Source organism: Marmota flaviventris, chromosome 6 (assembly GCF_047511675.1).
Source record: "Marmota flaviventris isolate mMarFla1 chromosome 6, mMarFla1.hap1, whole genome shotgun sequence".
Lineage (NCBI taxonomy): Eukaryota > Metazoa > Chordata > Mammalia > Rodentia > Sciuridae > Marmota > Marmota flaviventris.
In genome coordinates, this window is record NC_092503.1 from 158,340,116 (window position 1) to 158,357,708 (window position 17,593).

Consider the following 17,593-nt stretch of genomic DNA (forward strand, 5'->3'; position numbering starts at 1 on the left):
ACATAGAATTTAAGGTAGGGCTGAAGATATTCTATAGGATACATAGGACTTCCGGGTCTACTGTTAATATATGGTCCAGTTGACTGGCCAGTGGAGACTCATAGCTGACCTTTCTCAGAAGATGCAGGACTGCAGAAACCAAAGATTACACCAGGGACTCTAGTCCACCATTGCCAGTTCCCACCATAGTCAGTGCAGCCAGTTTCAACCAGACTCACCATCCAGTCTCAGGATTTAACTGCACACTCATCATTTACTGTATTTTTAGGAACCACACGTCCTCTCTATAAATCACAAAGTACCTATACAGGAGAAAAAATCAGGTGCACTGAACATTAGTGAGGGAGCATAGAAATGGATACCCACTCTGGCAGACTTTACACCAGATGGTCAAAACTTACTTCTCTTTACTGAAATGTGTAGATTGGACAATACTTATATAAGGGCTCCTGATTGGACACAACTTATGTCTTCATATGCTCAATCTGAGCCTAGTGAGTTTTTTGAGAGACAGGACATAACCTTAAATCCAGAAATAAATGATGTCACAATTGTAGGGTCTTGTCTGTACATTTATTTATTTATTTATTTTCTTTTGAGGCTCTGGAAATTGAAATCCAGATCCTCAGGCTGCAGCAAATTTAAGGCAAGGTATCCTTGGAGAAGTAAAATCTAGCCAACCCAGAAAAGCATTTGCATTTAAACTTGCATATGAGGCCTTTTGAATTTGTAGATTATACATGTAAATACATTATTTATGGATGGAAATAATACAGTGACAATCCCGTAAAATTTCAGTTCACTTCTCTTGTATGGAAACAGACTGAACATTAAAATTGTATGAGGTGGAAAGATAATTATTTTTTTAGAATTCATATAAAAATAGTAAAAATTGAATTTTATACTATAACCCAAAATTTCCACTATGTGAAAATTCCCATTATGTATTTAAAATATTACTAATAAAGTATATGTATTTTTGGAACAGCACCCTCAAAACGATGTCAAGACTACAGAAAATCTCAGTTCACAGAACCATATTTGAGAGTTATGCTTCTCCTGAGTTCAGGAAGATGAAGGACATGATAACTTCTTTTTAAGCTACAGGTAAAAGATACATTTTTTTTTAACCAATATTTCTCCTGAGATATAAAAAACTAGAGAGAAACTGCCCTGATTGACGGCAAGGAGATTTAACCAGAAAGTGCAAGTGTGTGTGTGTGTGTGTGTGTGTGTGTGTGTGTGTGTATTTTCCCCCAGATCCAAAGATTTGAGTCTATTATTTAAATTGATTAATGGTATATTTCTTATTTTATGACATGGCCTTAGACCCAATGGCCTGTCTATAACATTTTCTTTTCTTAAGGGTTGGAGAATGTCATGTTAAGGCAAGTAAGCCAATCCCCCTAAACCAAAGACCTAATGTTTTCTCTGCTAAGTGGATGGTGATCCACAACGAGGGAAGTGAAAGGTAGCATGAAAGAAATGAAGAAACTTTGAATAAGACAAAGTGGAGGGAGGTGATGGGAGATGGTATAGAGGTAAGTAAGATGGTGGAATGAGATGAAAATCTTGTTGTACACAAAATAGAGTTACATGGGTTTTGTAACTATACTTTCTGTACAACAAGAGAAATAAAATTTTGTGCTCCATTTGTGTACTATGAAGTGAAATGCATTCTGATCTATTAGCAAGTTAGAACAAATTAATAAATTAATTGATTTTTAAAAATTCAGGAAAGAGACTTGCCTTTCCCTAGATCTATATATAAACATATGTGTGCATATATATATATATATATATATATATATATATATATATATGCATATATTCTATATATAACATGCACATATTTAATGTATATAATTTATGAACAATTTTTTTTCATATTTTTATCGATTTTTAAAAATAAATGACAACAGAAGCATTACAATTCTTATTCCATGTATAGAACACATTTTTTCATATCTCTGGTTGCATATAAAGTATGGTGATACAAATTTGTGTCTTCGTACATGTACTTTTGATGATGGTCTCTATCACATTCCACCATTCTTGCTAATCCCCTGCCCCCTTTCTTTTCCTCCCACCCCTCTTCTTTATTGAGAATCCATCTATTTCTCTCATGCTCCCCTTCCCTACCCCATTATGAATCAGCTCCTTATATTTGGCATTTTCTTTTTTAATTGGCTAACATCACTTAGCATAATCTTCTCCAATGCTATCCATTTACCTGCAAATGCCAGATATGATTATATACCTAGAAGACTCAAAAAGCTCCACCAGAAAACTTCTAAACTAGTAAATAAATTTAGCAAAGTAGCAGGGTATAAAATTAACACCCATAAATCAAAGGCATTTCTGTATATCAGTGAAAATCTTATGAGAAAGAAATGAAGAAAACTTCCCCATTTACACTAGCTTCAAAAAAAAAAAAAAAAACAACCCAAAAGATACTTGGGAATCAACTTAATGAAAGAGGTGAAGGGTCTATACAGGGAAAACTACAGAATCCTAAAGAAAAAAATCAAAAAAGACCTTAGAAGATGGAAAGATCTACTTTGCTCATGAATAGGCACAATTAATATTATCAAAATGACAATGCTACCAAAAGCACTATACAGATTTACTGCAATTCTGATCAAAATCCTAATGGCATTCCTCATAGAAATATAAAGAGCAATCATGAAATTTATCAGGAAAAATAAGAGACCAAGAATAGCTAAAGCAATCCTTAGCAGAAAGATTGATGCAGGTGGCATGACTATACCAGACCTTAAACTATACTACAAAGCAATGGTAACAAAAACAGCATTGCATTTGGAAAAAAAAAAAAGACTGCAGACGAATGGTACAGAATAGAGGTCACAGAGACTTACCCACAAAATTATAATTATTATATATTAGACAAAGGTGCCAAAACATGCACTGGAGAAAAGATAGCCTCTTCAACAAACCACTATCTCTTGCCAAGCACAAAACTCAACTCCAAGTGTATCAAGAACCTAGGAATTAAACCAGATACTCTATGTCTAATGGAATTGAACACAGGCTCTAATTTTCATCATGTGGGATTAGGCCCCAATTTCTATAATAAGTCACTGATAGCACAAGAATTAAAACAAATAATCAATAAATGGGATAGAATCAAACTAAAAAGTTTGTTCTCAGCAAAAGAAACAATCTGTGAGGTGAAGACAGAGCCTACATTTTAGGAGGAATATTTTACCCCTCACACATCAGATAGAGCACTAATCTCTAGGGTACATAAAGAAATCAAAAAACTAAGCAAATAATAATGATGATGATAATAATAATAACCCAATCGAGAAATGGGCCAAGGATCTGAACAAAGAAGAGAATATACAATCAATCAACATTTTTTTTTTTTTTTTTTTTTTTTTTATATCTGATTGGTTATGGTCCTCCCTTTTCAGGACCAAGAACAGTTCTGGTTCAGTTTCTAAGGAAGGGAGACACAAGCAAGGAGTATTCTCAACTCTCCTTTATAAATTATCAAATACAATTATCTATGTCATTTTCTAAACATACCTGGACATGGGAAATATAGGTTTGGAACTGAGAACATTTTTATTAGAAACACAGTGTAAAAAAAAAGAAAAAAGAAACATAATTATTTGTACCACATTGAACCACAAGAGAATTGGAACTTGGAATTCAGAAAAGAAAGATTTAAACTTTTATACTTGGGAATGTGGATGACATAAATGCCTAAAGTTATTACAAGCTTTTGAAAGAAAATTTATGAGAGTGGCAGATAATTGTTAATCAATTAGTATCTGCACAGTGTCTCCCAGGCCTTTGTCAGCTGTGCACTACAGAACATACAGGTATTCATAGCCTCCATGAAGAGCATTATTCATCTGTGCCCTCTAAAATTATTCTCATTGTACAGATGAAAAAACATGGGTATCTGGATACTAAATGGAAATTCAGCAGCCCACAGAAAACTACCCAAAGACAGAACTGTATGAAATTTCTTCAAAGACCATCAATGTATTATTAGCTTCTAACACAGGGATGTCAGTCGGTGGAAATATTATTTTCTCTCCATTTTGAAGAGAGTGCATTGAGAATACATTTCAGGGCAACATAAATACTTTTTTTTTTTTCTTTCATGTTAAGATACTCTTCAGAAACAGAGCTCTCAAGACAGATTTCTTAGAAGAGTAAATGCCTAGAGATTACAAAATGAAAAGAAACACATCAGTGACCTTGAGTGACTCAGTAAGGAAATAAATCTAAAGGTTATTAGAAACTGAAAAGAAAAAAAGTAACTATTTCTAAAAATAAATATGTTCATTAGTTGCTATCTCCACAACATATCATTAAGTAAACAACAAATTATGTATGAATATTTTTAGGATTGGCCAAATTTCAGTCCATATGATTTTATATTAAACCCCCAAATCCAGATAATAGAATTCATGATTCACTGCCAAAAATATTCCAGAAGAAAATTCTTTAAGGAGTGGATATTTAGTAAATCTGTCATTTAACAATTTAATTACCATGATTTTAGGAAATTTACTCATTTTGCTGCAGCCATAGTGTAGAGATATTTCTTATTTTTTTTCCTGTAGTAATTTCCAAAGATAAGCCCTAGAATTCACTTTACATAACCTACACTTACAATCATACAAGAAGCCTATAATAAATAATGAGGAAAGAAAAAAGGCAATTTTAAAAAATAATTTAAACCTTTTTCTTTTTCATGAAAACAAACTCTAGCTGCATTTTTTGATCCATTTTCTCATCTTTTAAGCCAAAAAGATATAAAGGCCAGAAATTTGAATGCAAATTTATACAAGAGATATGTTTATTAACTATAAAAATTCAAAAGCTTTACAAATTAAAGAAATGCAAAATAAAAACCCATCATGGGAAAAATTACGTAATATTGATGAACATTTAAAACAAATGAATAATCATTAACTCAAAAGAAGTTTAAATTAGTATCTATTTGTGGAAACTATTTTGCTATTGAATATACATGATACTCCCCATCACAGAGACTTACTGAAATTAGAGCATATGGGACCTTGATAACATATAAGTATGCAATGGTACTCATCCAAACACTTGAAGCCCAAGGGCATGGCTCAATACAATACACATCTTGGAAGAGATAAAAAATAATCTGTAGGAAAAAAATGGTCACTAGGGCCAGTCACAGTTCATAAAATATCCAGTCTAAAACACAGCAGAAAACACTGTATATAAATTTTACATAGGTGCCTTATGCAAGTGGTATTTCACATATGTACATTTTTAGAAACAAAATCTGTAGAACTTATAATAAAAGTCACAAAAAGCACATAGAGGACTAAATTATACATCCCATGTACAGATGATAAAACTCATCATTATAAAGGTGATAATTTTCCCCCAAATTAACCCACAATATATCTCACGAAAACTGCTATGTACAAATATGAATATATCACAGTGAAGTCTATTTTTATGTGTATTCTATAAAGCAATAATTTTAAAAAAACTATAAATAAATATACAATAGAAGAAAGTATGAGAATAGGGAAAGGGGAACTACTGGATACTTAAGGTGGAGCAAATTATATTCCATGTTTTATGGTTATGTCAAAATAAACCTGACTATTAAATACAAGAATAATGCAATAATAATAAAAAAAGATCAACAAGCTTTACTTTAAATGAAATAAGAAAGTAAAGCATACATTTTTAAAATTCATATACAAAATTATAAGTAACTTTAGCCAAAAACCTTTTTAAATATAAGAGCAAAAAAAAAAGAACTTATCATGACCAAGTATTCATATATATTGTGAAATTATAATATTACAATAATCATCAAAGAATCACAATATAAATAAGATCCCCATATGAATACTTATGCATGTAAAAACAGTATGCTTTATTGCAATAGCAAAGTCTAGATAAATCAAACCATAACAAAAATAATCTTAGCAACTTAGCTAGGACCTTTCTCAAAATAAATTTAAACATGTTAGGGCTGTTTACTGGTGAAGAGTCCTTTCTTCCCCAATGCTGAAGTATAACACCAGAGAAGTACACCAAGGCAAGTTTAGAGTGGAAAATAGAAGCTTTATTAAAGGACAGTAGAAAAGATTTCTCCCCAGAGGAAAAAGGGGACCCAAGAGGTAGAATCCATGGAAGGGTTTTTTGTTGTTGTTATTTGTTTGTTTGTTTGTTTTAAGCTAAGGTCTTTTTAGCTTTCTTATAGCTAAGGTCTTCCTTCAGCTATCCGGCATTCCTGTCACATTGTTGTCCTTTATTCTGTTTTCTTGCAGTGATGAAATGTAGGTGGGAAGGCCCAAAGTGTGGAGGACAGGTGGGCAGAAGGAATAATCTGGGCAGGAGGGGTTTTGGATTAGCATCTCCATGTTTGCTGTGAGCTGCTTCATTAAAATTTCCTTGGGATGGGCTCAGGGCCTTGGGCACATTTTCAATTCCCCTTTTCCTGGACTCCATTCTCAATATGGTGTTCATTCTTGATTTTACTGGATATTAGACCCAATTTATCTAACTACACTAACTACCTATCTGCAAATCTGGCTTCATTACCAAGGATATGGCTAAGTAGTACAGTATCCCTCAGTTCACCTAACTTTAATAATAATAATGAAGAAAGTAAAAATAAAAGAATGTCAAAATGAAAATTAGCTCGCTCAAGAGGAAATTAGTTATCCCAAAATGACAGCTCCTCTCCTGCAGGAAAACGGCCCTTGAAGATTTGATTTTGATAATTATTCCACCTGTCAATCTCCAGCATCTGGGCTGCAGGGACACCCCTGCCACATAGTATTTTATGCAGGTGCTGAGGATGCCCTTTGAGCATAAGGAAGGCAGCAAAGAGTCTCTGCCACTGACATGTTCCCCACCTGGTTGGCCAGTAGGACTGAGGACATAGTGGCCCAGTGGATGAGTTAAGTCTGCAGACTCCAAAGACTGCCCAGAGTCCCAATCTGCTAGCTCCTGTTTACAACACAGCCAGTCTTGTGATTCCAATAGTCTTTCTGCCCCAGCCTCCCTTGCTAGGCTAATGTACACTCACCATTGCCTGGTTCTCAGGAGTAGGACTACTTGGGATCCTCAGTTTCTGTACAGTAGAACAGCCTGTGACTCTGAAGTGTGAGACTCAAATGGAAAAAATGGAGGACTCAGGAGATAAGAAGTGAAAGCCCACCCTCCTCCTCCCTGATGACACACAGGATTGGACAGTTCCCACAAAATGCTCTTGATTGGAAGGAGCTTCAGATCATGAACACTGAATATGAGAGAAGTGAGCCTTTTTTTTTGAGTGACAGGGAATATGATCCAATCCAGACATGATAAGGGCTAGAATCTCAGGTCGTTGAGTGCTGCTTTTTTTTTTTTTTTGAGTTCTTTTTTTTTAATTAGTTGTTCAAAACATTACATAGCTCTTGACATATCATATTTCATACATTTGATTCAAGTTGGTTATGAACTCCCATTTTTCCCCTGTATACAGATTGCAGAGTCACATCGGTTACACATCCATGTTTTTACACACAGCCATACTAGTGTCTGTTGTATTCTGCTGTCTTTCCTATCCTCTACTATCCCCCCTCCCCTCCCCTCCCATCTTCTCTCTCTACCCCATCTACTGTACTTCATTTCTCTCCCTTGTTTTTTTCCCCCTTTCCCTTCACCTCCTCTTATATGTAATTTTTGTATAATGATGAGGGTCTCCTTCCATTTCCATGCAATTTCCCTTCTCTCTCCCTTTCCCTCCCACCTGTCATCCTGGTTTAATGTTAATCTTCTTCTCATGCTCTTCCTCCCTGCTCTGTACTTAGTTGCTCTCCTTATATCAAAGATGACACTTAGCATTTGTTTTTTAGGGATTGACTAGCTTCACTTAGCATAATCTGCTCTAGTGCCATCCATTTCCCTGAAAATGCCATGATTTTGGGAAGAAACCCCCTAAAGTAAAAATGCCCAATAAAAACAACACATAAGTGGCTGGGAATGTGGCTCAGCAGTAGAGTGCTCACCTTCCATGTGCAAGACCCTGGGTTCAATCCTCAGTACCACATAAAAAATAAATAAGTGAAATAAAGGTATTGTGTCCACCTACAGTTAAAAAAAATACATTAAAAAAAAAAAAAAAAACATAAGGTACAAGGTGAGAAACTAACCTCTACCTCAGAGCAAAGACTGTCCAAGGAAGGGGGCATGACTCTTGTCCTTGCAAAGACACACAGAGCACTCCTAGGCTCATACCCACCCTGCTGAGTTGTTTATCTACAAATAACAGGAGAGATCTGCTGTGCCTGGTGTCCCTGACTCAGTCAGGCTAGGTGGGGATCCATAGCAAACCCCTAGCAGCCACCAATCAGCATGAGACAGGGAAAATACCTGAGATGCTAGATGACCTTCCCAGTACTTTATGGTGGTTGATAACATTTTGGGAAATCATATAGTTCAGCACATACTCCCCTCATGGCCTAAGCCAATCTGTTCAAATGAATCCCCATCTTTTACTAACCAATCACCCTTACCCAACTTGTTCCCACCAGTGAATATGCTAATCATGTTTTAGAGTTGTTTATGATTTTCCCAAGGTGTGTGATGATTTGCCAAGAGATGTTATGATGTATCTGGGGTACCTGCCTTCCCCAAAGAGTGTATAAAACTGCTGCAAACCCCAGGCTCAGGGCTTCTAAGCCACCAGTTGCTGTGTGTGTGGAGGACTGAGCTAGCTCACAATAAACACCTATTTGCTGCATACATCTATCTTGGTCTCTGGTGGTCTTTTGGGGGTCCTGCATTTGAGCATAACAGTCTCTCTTGAAACCCATGGGAAAAGAAGACAGCACTCCAGTTCTCTAGGACTGCAGTTTTATAGCACAAAAAGTTGCAAAATGGGGGTGTTTGAGACCTTACATGGACAACAGGATTTTGACAAGCATAATACAAAGGCATGTAGTAGGTTAATGGTCTAAATGGTTCAGCACTTAGGGAGTAAGTTTAGATCACAACATCAGAATGTATGATGCACCACTAAAGTTTCAGAGTGAGTTGTTATTTGGTCAGGGAGAGCCAGAATTTATGAGTCATCACTAAAGTTTCAGGGAGGGTTGTTATCTCATTGGGGAAAACCAGACATGGGTGAGTTCAAGGCACTGGCAGGCATTTCAAGCAAGTTTACAAATCACAGTAATTTATAATGAAGCAGAAATTAACTTTTCATGCCTTTGTGATGAGATGGCTTCCAATCTTAAGAGGAAATTAGGCTGGATTTTTCACTTGCTATAGCCATAGCTTTTAAAGTATATGTTTCATACTTTAACAAGCATGAGCATTAAATTATTAATATTAATTATTACTAATTTTTTAAAAGACTGAGTAAAAGAGGAACTAAGATATTTGTTATTAAATGCATAAAAATTTTGATTAATATATTGATAATATAAACGTGGAAAATTTTGACAATGATAAAAAGACATTTAATATAAGGGCTTCAATACTATAAGTCCCTCATGTTCAGTGGGTCAGTCCTTCAATGATTTTTTCATTTTTTTAGGTCATTTTAAATTACACTTCTGCAAATGTTTGTTAAGTATACAAATTTAAGATTTTGTATTTTGTAAAGTAGAAAAATGGCAGATTTGAGCTCCTGTCAGGATTTTAAAACTTATAAGCCATGTGGGGCATCTTAGCACTTTTTTTTTTCATATTTGCACACAGTCCAATTCTAGAGAGGAATGAGTTGGAGATATAGTCTACTGTCCTGAGCAAAAGAGAAGTTGCCTTAGACTATTTCTAAATCTTTTAACTTTTCTAACTTTTCAGAATTTTTTTGTAATTTAAAAAAAATATTTATTTTAAGAAATGAATTGCTTTAAATTAATCATTTATCTTTCCTGCATTATTTTTCACTTTCTTTGATTTTTTTTAGAAGAACTAACAGAAAAGAATTCCAAAAGTGTTCCATGTAAATTTAAAGGTATGTGATCTAATGATCAAGATAGAAAGCAGAAGCAAAACATCATCTAGTTTGATGATTCTGCCTCAAACTAGAGAATTACTTATTTATTTCTGCCATTATTCACTAGGTTCCTGAGGTTGCAGAAATCACCAAACAACAAAGAGAAAAGTCTTATTAGTTTGTTTTTCACAACCAATTCAAGCTAAATACACTAGAATCAGTGTAGTTTAAGACCAAAGTGTTTCTAAATAATAAAATATGTATACATAAATATATAAATAAATATAAAATAAAATATTAGATAGATTTTTTTCCCTGAATAATCATCTTGTACATATTTCCCTTTAGACACAGTTCTGGGAACAAAGTGTCACAAATAAGACATGGATCCTACATTGCTACACAGAGTAATTAAGGCACATACTAAGAGCTTGGTATAAAACTTGGCACAGAGACGTAAATAACTAGAGAACACCATAAAAAATTATACCTAAATGCTAAGCAGCAAATTCATAGTCTTTAAGTACATGAAGAGACAAGTTATCATAGCAAATTTTATAACTCAGTTGCTGCTAATATACAGATAGAGATATTTATTAGGAGATGGTTTTATGCAGATTTTTAGTTTAAAAAGGGAAAGATCAAATAATGTAGGTGATTTAAACATGAGCAATAATATTTTTTTGCATTCAGTATCTTTTTCACAGATATATGAATTATAATTAATTCCAACCAGTAAAATGCAGAAATAGTGTAAAGATTATTCACTATTGGTAAAACTACTTAAAAAGAGAACCAAAACTTCCATTCCTGTCCAAATGTTTATTCCCTGACAAAAAGACTGCTTCTTTTGAACCATTTCTGTAGATATGATTTTTTTGTAATAAATATTTTGGTGATATTTTTTGCATATTACTTTATATATTTATGCTTCACATTTTATCTTTTTTCCTATTTTACTACCTATATTCTGAAAGAAAAAATTTCTAACTCCTAAACTCCCTTGATATTTGAGCTATCTTTTAATTTTTAAGCTTATATTATTTCTTTAATGAATACTGTGCTTTCAGGAAAGAATGACTATTATTATGCATCTGGCTCATAAACAGGAGTTTTGTTGTGTTCTTTGGTTGTATTTAAAGTGAAGTTAAAAAAAAAAGGTTAATGTTGAACCAAAACACAAAGAAAAGACCACCAACTCAAATTTTAAATCAAATTAAATCAAGATTGTATCGTGTACACAAAAGCTGGCCAGGACTGTCTCTTACAAGATCCCATGCTAGACATCATCCCCCTGACCTTCAGGAAAAAGTTTTTACAGCACAAAAGGTTACAAAGGAAGTGGGTGTCTAAGGTACTTACAGCTAACAAGATTTTGACAATCATAATACAAAGGCAGATGGCTGGTTAAGGATCTACATGGCTAACATTTCAAGGGAGGGAATAAATTCAGCTGCAGACATTAGAATTTATGAGCTGCCACTGAGATTTAGAGAGAATTGTATTTTGGTCAGTGGGAGCCAGGATTTATGAGGCACCAGTAAGGTTTTAGAGAGGGTTGATATCTGGTAAGGGATAGCCAGGCATAGGGGAATTCAAAACACAGGTAGAAATTGCAAGCAAGTTTAAAACATCAAAATATTGTCAGGCCAAAGAGAAATTTTAGTTTTCTTACAGAAAACAGAAATAAACTTTTTACCTCTGAAAGCTCTAAGATTTTTTTTTTTTTTTTCACATCTAATGGCTTCTGGCATTCCTTTGTTTGTGACCATAAATGCTTCTCTTCTGTGTTTATGGGGCTTCCAAAACATAAAATATAGATAAGCCCTTCTCATAGGGAAGATGTTTCTAACATAGCAAGTAACTGCCCTTTAACCCACAGGGTCTGACAACCATATTATAGGATATGAAAGACCTCCAATATCCTTGTTCTCCCAACCATTGTTTGCAAAGATTGACAAAAGTCAATTCATTGCACAGAATGAGTGAGGTGAGTCTCTGCTCTGCAGTCCAGAACAGGTGGTAAAAGAGCTCCAAAGTGAGTTTAGGACAGGGCTTTACATGACATAGCTGACAAAATCCTAAAAACAAGAGAAAACATAAATTCAGAGAGAACCATACCCACATAATCTCATTTGACAGAATTAAATTTATAAGAAGAACAGAGGACAGAGGCAAATCTAAAGGGATTTAACTATATTATCTTTTTCTAAATTGCTATTAATATCTCCCACAATTATAGAGTTCTGGATCCCTCAGTTACTCCTTTATCATTACCTTCAACCTACAATGCATGAGGCACACTGAATTTACTCTCATACTCATGTATTTATCACTTATTTTTTCAGTAGAAATGCATATGTATATGAATATATTTTTCCCACATTTCCAAGATTCTACCCTGAAAATTTCTGTGATATCACTTCCCGGAAATGCATTTTCATTATTTCATGTCAGTTCATCTAAGTATTCCATATCATGCATTGGAAAAGATGAGACAACTCTAAGGCCCTTCTTATTTGACTATTTATAAACTATAATTAAAGGTCAATCTTAGTACCTCCATAGAACTTAAATCTCATTCACCTTGTTTTATTATTTAAGTAGGTAGTAGAAATTTTATTTTGAAGAAGAGTAAATGATTTAAAGCCATTCAGTGTACTTTAGAGGATCCCAAAAACCTACATTTGTAGTTCTTAAACAACCTTATCACTGAAAGATCTGGATTACACTCCAGGTTGGACACTGATACTATGCTTCCATGGGAAATGGTTTCCTGGTTGTGAATATTGTCCTTTCCCTTTCCCCTATAGTCTTGGAAATGTGTGAATTGTAAACTTTTAGAATCATTATTTTCAACACACTTAGCATGGAACCATTTGATAATAGGAGACATCTACATTCTGAAAAAAAGAAGACCCTTCACCAAGCCCTAAAGAAGTGATAAAATAATCTCTGGAAAAAAATAACAGTCATCCATTAGATTATTTTTTTTAAAAATACTAAGGATAAGTTTAGTTAGCAATACATTACTGTACTAGGAAAAGTGATATAAATGCAATTTTTAAAGTTGTTTCTGACTACTACAAAGAGTATAAAAAGCTGGGTACATGGACTGGAGTTGTGTCTCAGTGGTAGACTACTTTGCTAGCATGTGCAAAGCACTGAGTTTGATTCTCAGCAATACATATAAAGAAATCTTTAATTTTGTTTTATTTTTTAAATACATGACAGCGGAATGCATCGCAATTCTTATTGCACATATAGAACAATTTGTCATATGTATATTCACATCATAAGTATGTTCACATCAATTCCTATCTTCATATATGTACTTTAGATAATAATGTCTATCACATTCCACAATCCTTGATAATCTTTACACAACACTCCTACATTGGCTACTTCACATAAACTTGCCTCAGGGATTTAATGCATTAATCAAATAGATTGTCTGCAGCCTATGCAGAAAATGTTGGAATGGCTATTATAAAAATCTAAAATTGTCATGTATGGTGGCATATGCCTGAAATTCTAGAAGCTATGAAAAATGATGCAGGAGAATTGTTAGTTCAAAGACAGCCTCATTAACATAACAAGGCTACAATCAACTTAGTGACAGCCTGTCTCAAAATATAACATAAAAAGTAATGTGGATGTGTCTCAGTGGTATGTACCCCTGGGTTCAATATTCAGCACCAAACCAAACAAAACCAAGTAAATATGCCATAATTAATAGGGATTCCAGGGTAGACAAATATGTAAAAATATTGATGACAATATAAAACCAATAAATATATATTTTTTATAAAAGTGTTAAGGTTCTTTAAAAGCCCAAAATAAAAATGCCACATAATCCACTAGTAATAATTTGGGATAGCAGTGCAAAGTTCTACATGCCTGAACTCCCAGTGGCTTAGGAGGATAAGAGGTAGAAAACTAGGGGTTTATTCTCAAGTTAAAGTCCAGCCTCAAGAACTTGGCAAGGTCCTAAGAAACTCAGTAAAACCCTCTCTCAAAAATAAATAAATAAATAAAAGTGTTGGAGACTGGGTATGTAGCACAATGGTAAAGTGCCCTGGGGTTAATCTCCATTATTTAAATAAATAAAAAGATATAAATAATAATTCTTGGTTAAAAAAAAAAAAAAAGTCATACAATCCACTAATAATAACTTTGGATATATGTAAAGGAATTTGAATCCTTTTGCTAAAGATTGCCACATTGTATCTTTATTCACAGTATCTAATAAAAGGAAACAAATGAAGTACCTTTTAGATAGAAAGTATATCAGAAAATGCCTCCCAGCTGCAAAGCATCCAATTAGTCCATCCCTTCAGAAGCTCACACTTAAAATTCAAACTGGTCCCTAGAAGGCAAGACTCAGAGAGTGGTGTTTTCTAAATACTCCAAAAAAAAAAAAAAAAAAAAAAAAGGAATCTCTGGAAACCTTGTTTCAGATATTCTAAAACTCAGAACTAGGTCATATGGGAGATCAGAATGAGAACACAACACATAGTAGATTCTTTAATGGGAAATCTTAACTCAGACACTCTCATAACTGAAAGCAGTGTTAGAGATAAAAAATAGATTCTGTTTCACTGATTTCTGGGTTATGGATTCAAATCAAACATATACTAGAAAAAAGTTAAAGCTACTGGTTAAAATCTATGTAAAACAGGTATTAAAAATGTACCAGGGGCAGGGTGTGTTGGTGCAAGCCTGTAATCCCAGTTGCTGAAAAGGCTGAGGAAGATGTATCAAAAGTTCAAAGCCAACCTTAGCAAAAATGAGGTGCTAAGAAACTCAGTGAGATCTTGTCTCTAAATAAAGCAAAAAAAAAAAAAAACCCTGGGGATGTGTCTTAGTAGTCAAGTGTTCCTGAGTTCAATCTCCAATATCCCCCATAAAAAATGTTCCAGGGGGCTGGGGCTGGGGCTCAGTGGTAGCTCACTTGTCTGGCACATGTGAGGCACTGGGTTCAATTCTCAGCTCCACATATAAGTAAATAAAATATAGGTCTATCAACAACTAAGAAAAAAAAATATATATATATATATATATATATATATATATATTTTTTTTTTTTAAATAATGTACGGCGTTATTGACATGGACTTTGATCTAATTTGCTGTGTAAGACTTAGCCCAAAAGATTGAAATTGGCCAGGCATGGTGGTGCATGCTTGTAATATCAGCTGTTTACAAGACTGAAACATAAGGAACATGAATTCAAAACTAGTCTCAGCAATCGTGAGGCACTAAGCAACTCAAACCCTGTCTCTAAGTAAAATACAAAATAAGGGTAGGAATGTAGCTCAGTGGTAGAGTGCCCCTGACTTCAATCCCTGGTCTCCCCCCCTCCAAAAATAAATGAGGCTGAGTAAATAGCTCAGCTTGTAGAGTGCTTGCCTTCTAAGCATGAGGCCCTGCAATCCCCAGTACAGAGAGAGAGAGAGAGAGAGAGAGAGAGATTGAATTTGCATGTAATTTAAATTCAAGTTAGTCCCACTTTTATTTTTCCTGCCACACCAGGCAGGAAAAGAGTTTCCTGAAATGTTTGGAATGTTTCTGTGGGTTATTTATTTATTTATTTTTATGTGGTGCTGAGGATCCAACCCAGGACCTTTCACGTGCTATGTGAGTGCTCTATAGGTCAGCCACAACCGCAGCCCTTCTGTGGGTTATTTTAATAAAATGGTCTGGCCATAAATAAGTAAACAAACAAATACATTAATAAATAAATAAAACATCAATTGATGACCCATTACAGTTTTTAAAATTTATTAATTGGGACACATAAACCTCATTTAGGAGAGATTCATTCTTTTTAATGTCACCAAATTTTATTCTGCTTTCTTCTCATGATGTGAAAATCTCAGAATGATAAATTAAACTCTTTTAAAAATGCCCTTCATTTCTTGTAGAAAAACATAAATGATGCATCCAATTAAAATAAAATATGAAAAAATAATGATTGATAATGCTGAAAGTGGAGTTTTGAGATGAACCAAAATTTCTCAGTTTGCCAATTGCACCTGGGTGCTTGTCTCATAAATTTTGAAGAAAAAAAATCTAAGAAATAGAATTCCCACTATGTGATATGAGGAATGATACCAGAAAAAAAACTCATCTTGATGTGCCATCTTAGAAGTTTACTAATGGTTTTGGGCAGAACACGGAGCATAATGCATTTAGAATAGGCTTTGGAAAAGGCATCCTGACTACCACAGGGGTTCACTTTCATTCTTTCTGTGACCAATTCTTTTATGTTCAAATTCAATCAGGAATCACCCCTGAGACAAAGGACTTTGTTGAAGGTGTTCCCACAAGTGGGCTTCAAGCTCTTTTACATTTGAAATAGGCCTTAATGGTGCTCATTAACACATCTTTCAGTTAGCGGCCAGGGGTGTTTGAGTGACACCCATTATCCACATTACATGGTCATTATACTATCTATTCTATTCTATTACTTATTCTCTGTGAACAGAGAACCCTAGTTTTGGATATGTGAACAGAGAGCTAGAAAACTAGGGGTTTATTCTGAGACCTATGGAGAGCTAAACTGAAGTTCTGGATTTCAGATGTCCGTTCTGGATTTGAGATACTGCTTCCCCTACATTTAAAAATCTCAGGACTCATGAAGAGAATGAGTTAAAAGTCAGCATCATCAAATTTGTGAGGCCGGAAGAAATTCAAAGGGACCCTGTTTCTAAATAAAAATATTTTAAAAAGGGGTGGGAATGTGAATCAGTGGATGAACACCTCTGAGTTGAATTTCTGGTACCAAAAAGAAAACAAGACACAAACAAACAAACAAACCCTTATGAGTAACAAGCCCTAAAATCAACAGCCTCTCTCATGCATGAGTACAACAAATGGATTTGGGGTCCTCTCCTGATAATTATCTCAGTCTTCACTATGCAATCTGGAGTCATGCTGGACTCATGGGACATGGAAGCCCACAAAGGGCTTTAGAAAGAAGCTGAAAACACCATACAATTATGGAACAAAATGCCCAGGATTTCAACTGCTGATCTAAGCCTCACTAGACTAGTAAGAGGGAGGTGAAGGCTAAGCTACCACAGAGACCCTCTGGCCACATGACTCTGGAGAGGACCAGGAGGAGTCCCTAGCCACAACTGCCAGTTTCCACCATTGCCACTCCTGTCAGCCTTAAGCCACCTTCCTACGCAGTCTCAAGATACAAGGCACACTTACCATTTCCTGGCTTTCAGGGTTCTCAGCGGTCTCCCTGTGGTTTGTTTTCAGCTTCTCCATAGCACAGAAACCTGGGCTCCGGATCCAGGACAGAAAGCCTAAAAATGATCGAAAAAATGGCCGGCTCCAGACCGGAAGGGAACGGAAGTTCGTGGAAGCCCGCCCCCTCATCACTGGCTGCACGCGGATTGGACAGTTCTCGCCTAAGAGACTGATTGGCCAAGGCTTCAGGCACTGCATCCAACCTGAGCCAAGTGGGCGCAGAATCAGTCTGAATGACAGGCTGCTCCATTGTCACTGTTAAAAGACCGCAAAGCAGGCTCTGGAGATGTGGCTCAAGCAGTAGCGCGCTATCCTGGTATCCGTGAATCCCAGGTTCGATCCTCTCCTCGACAT

At 35.1% G+C, this 17,593-nt stretch overlaps 1 protein-coding gene across 1 annotated transcript in view; it reads right to left on the reverse strand.

The window, feature by feature from the left end:
• Window positions 1-17,318, reverse strand: part of LOC139706088 (zinc finger protein 420-like) — a 37,382-nt gene extending 20,064 nt beyond the window's left edge. The window contains 1 exon segment of the mRNA XM_071613738.1: window positions 17,198-17,318. Within this exon segment, the coding sequence (XP_071469839.1) occupies window positions 17,198-17,257 (60 nt within the window). The 5' untranslated portion in view covers window positions 17,258-17,318.
• Window positions 17,319-17,593: the final 275 nt, after the last annotated feature.